Raw genomic sequence first — 5,248 nt, 5'->3', positions numbered from 1 at the left:
TCCCCCACGAGGATCTGAGACCCCGCATCCACCGGTGCGGCCGCGTGCTAGCGCAGCGGGAGCCGGCTGGGTCCCGCACGTTGTCACCCTCGCGCTCGCTGCCCTGTTTTCCACCGATCTCACGGGGCCCCGCACTCGCTCGCGGCTCGGGTAGGGGCGCAGCCTCGTTGTGCAGGCTGTGGGCGGGGCCTCTCGCGGGGCGCCCGGGGATTGGCTGCTGGGGTGGAGGCGGGGCCTGGGCCAGAGAAAATCCGCGCCCTGGCGGCTGCAATCCCAGCCGCGGACCGGAACCGCTGAGCCCCTTGTCTCGTCGCTCTCTCCCGTTCTTTCCAGTCTTTGCCCGCGCGGCGTCCGATCGGACACCTTCCTCTCCTTGCAGCGCGAGCCGTCTCCTGTCCTTGCTTTCCTCCCCGCTCCGTGCAGCCCAGCGGCAGCGGCGATGCGCCTCATCCAGAACATGTGTACCATCGCAGAGTACCCCACCCCGGGCAGCACCGCCGCTGACTGCTGCCTGGGGGCTGCGGGCCGCCGGCTCGTCAAGATCGCTGTGGTGGGGGCCAGCGGTGTGGGCAAGACTGGTGAGTCCGTGCGTGGAACCCGCTTGGTCGAGGAGCGGGACGTGGAAGACCCCCGCCCGGACTGGAGACCAGGGAGGTGGGCGTTGCAGCGAGATCCTCCGCCCCTTGATGCCCCTGCTGCAACAGAAGAGAGTCACCAGGGCCCAGAGCGCCCGCAGACTTTCGGGCCAGTGTAGAACTTCGGGGCGTTGAACTTTTGGCAGGTTCTGGGGGCGGAATGGGGAGTTAGTGACTGTAACCCCTCCAGGAGTTCCGTAAGGTTAGGAAGAAGTTTGCCTGCTTGATGGCTTAGGTGTGGCCCAGCTGGGCTCCTAGGAGGGGCTGGGCCTGAAGACCCTTCCTGCTGGCAGAGCCGTAATTCACTCGGCTTCTACCTCCTCGTGTCTGGCAGAGGGTCAAGGAGCTACAGGATAGGAATTTCCCTCAGTGGCCGGTGGCTGGCTGTGACTTTCTTTGGAAGAGTTGTTTTTCAGGTGGGGGGTGGGGCGGAGACCCGTCTAACCTAGTAGGTTAACGATCAGTCTGTTTTCTTTTCGGAACTGCAGCTTTGGTGGTCCGGTTCCTCACTAAACGATTCATCGGAGACTATGAACGAAATGCAGGTGAGGAAACGCAGGGAGCCAAAGCCTGGTGGGACTGCTGCTCCCATTTCTCAGTATCTTCAAGGACACTTCAGAGTGACAGTGTTTATTAGCATCAGGATTCTGCCACTTCCAATTCTGCACGCCGCCCCCCCCCCCCCCCCCCCAGCTGCCATCTGGCCTCATTCCATTCCTGGCCCATTCATCATTTTATCAAGTGCCCGAAAGTATTCCCTGTGGTATGTTTTAACTATAGGGACCCCAGTTGGAAGCACCCTTTGTACTCCAAGGCCTTTTCCTTTAAAACATGCCTGCAAAAGTCATAAAAAAAAAAAATGCCCAACCAAACAAAAAACCCAGCCGAGAGCTCCTCCCCCACCCTCTCCCTCTGCTGGCTGCCTTTCAGAAGCGACCTTTCAAAGCAAAGGCCAAAGGAGAACTTTAGTTGTAAGCCTAAAGTTCTTTCCTTTAACAAAGAAAAAAAAATAACTAGCTGCTATGATTCTAGCGGGGAGAGCAAATTGCTTAAATAAGTAGACTGTAGGGCTAAATAAGTAGACTTATGAATTATCTGTTGGGGAATTAATTGAAATGAGCCACATAAGTTGGCCCAAGATTTAAAAAAAAAAAAAGTGGCCTTCATCTTCTATACACAGCTGATCGGAATCCCGACACATGTTCCCGCTAAGGATGTTAACTGTGCATATACTAACCATGTTTGCTTATGAAGCTATTATATCCAGTGGGCAAAATATAACTGCTCAGAGAATGATAATATGATAAAATAAAAACAGAAACCCTGCGTATACTGAGCTAGAAACTTTCTTCCAAGGAACTACTCTAAATATGGAAACTCAGTTTAAAATTAGACTGGCAAGTTTCTAAAAACCCACAAACTTTGACCTACTTTTGATGAATCTACTAGGAGGGGCTTAAGACTGCACTTGGCCTTTAAACAAGATCTGAATTAAGGGATTTAAATAGAAGTGAATTACACCTTCTTTTTCTTGTGTGTATTGACACAAGCTGTTGTTGTCTATTAAGAACAAACAAACAGAAAACCAAACCATACTGTTTCATGAGGCTGCACATGAAAGAGGAACATAATCTCCTTTCTTTGTCTCCACAGGTAATCTCTACACAAGACAAGTTCACATAGAAGGAGAAACCCTGGCCATTCAGGTCCAGGACACTCCTGGCATCCAGGTGAGAAGCTGGTGCTGACTGGGCCAAAGCAGACCCTGGTGACTGTGAAATCGTCCACTTGTTCTTAAGTTGGAGGGACACGAGATGTGAGGAGTCAGGTCTAGACTTTATGGTTTGATAGGTAGATTGTACCTGGCTACAGGTCAGCCTTGGCCTGGGTCAGTTTGGGGAATTGGATGAAGGAGGGGAGCCCCTCCTGTAGGAGGGGTCACCGGAGCAGCATTTACTTCCTTTGGTTTTTTATTTATGTGCCTTTGGCATCAAACCCCAAATATTCAGGTCCAGTCCCCAACACCCGGAATCACTTTTATGTTGTGGAAAGTTTCTCTGTAGACAAAAGAGCTCTGCTAGGATTTTTTTTCCCTTCCCTGTCCTGAACTGGGCAGTTCTCCAGGTTTAAATGCCTCTAGCTCCTATCTTCCCCAGACTCGCTGTCTAGCCAGTTAATTTCCCATTTTGTGCAACTACAAAGTCTCTCTGCGTGGAGTTCTCTGCAGGTCCATTTTCCACTTGAGTGTGGTGAGCTGCCCTGTTATTTATTCCCTCGGAGCAGCTGGATCAACAGATTGTTAAGAAAGGCGAAGTGTGTGGGGATAGGACTTGTTTACGACCCGCTAACCCACCATCGCTCTGAAGGGTTCTTTTGACCTGAGGTTGTGCTTGCTTGCCCCCGCCCCTGTTCCTCAGGTGCAGGAGAACGGCTTGAGCTGCAGCGAGCAGTTGAATCGCTGCATCCGCTGGGCGGACGCCGTCGTCATCGTTTTCTCCATCACGGACCACAAGAGCTATGAACTTATTAGTCAGCTCCACCAGCACGTGCAGCAGCTTCATCCCGGCACTCGGCTGCCTGTGGTGGTCGTGGCCAACAAAGCCGACCTCCTCCATGTCAAGCAGGTTGACCCTCAGCTCGGCCTGCAGCTGGCCGGCGTGCTCGGTTGCTCCTTCTATGAAGTATCTGTCAGTGAAAATTACAATGATGTCTACAATGCTTTCCATGTCCTGTGCAAAGAAGTGAGTCCCAAACAGCAGCCCAGCAGCACCCCGGAGAAGCGCAGAACCTCCCTCATCCCCAGACCCAAGTCACCCAACATGCAAGACCTGAAGAGGAGGTTTAAGCAAGCTCTGTCTGCCAAAGTGAGGACTGTCACGTCTGTCTGAGGCACGGCTCCTTGGGGGGGCTTTGGTCTTCTGGGCAGAGGGCCCGAGGTTCTTCTTAGATGGGACCATTGCAGGCTGATGGCAGTTATGGTCCCAGAAAGAGTGGCGGCAGAGGGGCCCAAGGGGCCTTTGGAATTCTGCAACAAAGGAAGTGAGGGCGGATGGACGGATACAGATACAGGACTGATCTGCCTCGCCCTTTAAGTGGGGATGGGGCATGCTTTTGTTCCTCACTGTCTTGTAAGTGATGGTCAGGTGCACCAAAGACATGGCTGTGGATTGGGGTGGGGAGGAAAACACGTTCACTGGCTTTCGCCCCCTCCTTCCTTGTTTTCTACCAAGGGGGATGGGGTTGCTTTTCTCAGTGACTCTAACACGTTCTCTTTACAGGATACCTTTCTGACTTGAAGGATATCCGGGTTTCTTTAAGAACAAGGAGGGACTCTCCCCACCCCATAAAGGTCAAGTCTTAGACCAAAATATTCCGTGTACAGACACCTGTGAGCTGTGGTCTGTAGGAAGGTGCATCCTGACATAGGATGGGCACCAGTGTTGCGTAGCTGTGAAAAAACTCACCCGTGGGCTGCCCAACGTGACGATGTATAGTTGTGTGGTTTTTGTTTTTGTTGTTTTCGTTCTTTAAACTGTGGCATCAGGTACAGAAAAAAGTGTTAATTGATGGTGGTGTGGTCCGTGTAAATGACCCATGGCGATGACGTCGGGTTGCTTCCTGGGCCTGGCTGAGTTGTGGCTGAGGCTGGCTGAGACACTGAGATGCTGTCTTCAAGGGAGACCAGATGCAGGCCTACCTGCCCAACCCCCTACACAGATGCACTTTAAGAAGCCATTTATGCTGTGGCTCAAATTGTAATTAATTTATTTTATGTACAATAAATCTCTCATTTGATAAGAGCAGACACCTGACTGGGTCTTTATTGAAATGTTTACCTCCTGTCCTCCAGGAAGCGATTTTTAGAATCCTGTATTTATTGAGCAAGTTGAGTCAGGGGATATGTCTTCCAGGAGTTAATCTCTTAGTGTCTCACGTGTGATCAGTGAGGTACATTTTATTATCCACATTTCACACAGTACAAAAAAACATCTCTGCAGAATCAATTCAATAACACGAAGTCTGCAACCTGCAAACCTCGTCGCTTGTGATTTGGCCTTTCTATTCGAGAGTTGTGTGTCTCAGTTTCTTCGTGGTCTTCTGGGTGGACCTAAGATAGCCGTCTGTGTGCACACCACAGTAGAGCTGCTGAGGGTACGAATGCCTCTCCACAGAGGCAGAGCTACTTCATGCATGATGCACTGAGTGAAGCTTTTTGGGGCATGCTGTGTCCACAGGCTATACTTCATTGTCATAGTAAAAGCTTACAGCCATTGGTCTGCAGCTATTCGGGGACTGTTCCCATGACACTGTTGTCACACACGTGTGCCACAGCGGGCAGGCCGCTCTTACGCAGCCACTGGAGCTTAGAAGACATTGCCTGTGACCTCAGTCAGATCTCCATCTCTGTGGACAGGGTATCGCTTTTCCATTTGAGCAGCGCCTTCCAGATTGTTCTTGGTTAGTTCTACAGATAACCCTGGGAAGCGGGGTGGGGTGGGGTGGGGTGGGGTGGAGGGCTAACATGATTTCACAAATAAAAAAATCAGGGTTGAGGTTTCGAGGGACATCCTCAAGTTTACATAAAGGAACTCAGTCGGCTTCTTGAGTAGTCA

The 5,248-nt window shown here is 51.4% G+C and overlaps 1 protein-coding gene across 1 annotated transcript; it reads left to right on the top strand.

The window, feature by feature from the left end:
- The first annotated feature begins 282 nt into the window (after positions 1 to 282).
- Positions 283 to 4,440, top strand: Rasl11b (RAS like family 11 member B). Its single transcript, XM_052199271.1, has 4 exons — positions 283 to 578; positions 1,124 to 1,180; positions 2,289 to 2,365; positions 3,053 to 4,440. The coding sequence occupies exons 1-4, from the start codon at positions 440 to 442 to the stop codon at positions 3,521 to 3,523; spliced, it is 744 nt and encodes a 247-aa protein (XP_052055231.1). The 5' UTR covers positions 283 to 439; the 3' UTR covers positions 3,524 to 4,440.
- The last annotated feature ends 808 nt before the right edge of the window (positions 4,441 to 5,248 follow it).

The sequence above is a fragment of the Apodemus sylvaticus genome, chromosome 11, assembly GCF_947179515.1.
Source record: "Apodemus sylvaticus chromosome 11, mApoSyl1.1, whole genome shotgun sequence".
NCBI classification, from domain to species: domain Eukaryota; kingdom Metazoa; phylum Chordata; class Mammalia; order Rodentia; family Muridae; genus Apodemus; species Apodemus sylvaticus.
This window is presented reverse-complemented; position numbering and strand designations above follow the sequence as displayed.

Excerpts from the sequence above, each read along its gene's own strand:
- Rasl11b (XM_052199271.1), top strand. The coding sequence starts at position 440 with ATGCGCCTCATCCAGAACATGTGTACCATCGCAGAGTACCCCACCCCG. Across the intron at positions 1,181-2,288 it reads AGACTATGAACGAAATGCAG|GTAATCTCTACACAAGACAA; the intron begins GTGAGGAAACGC and ends TTGTCTCCACAG. Across the intron at positions 2,366-3,052 it reads AGGACACTCCTGGCATCCAG|GTGCAGGAGAACGGCTTGAG; the intron begins GTGAGAAGCTGG and ends CCTGTTCCTCAG.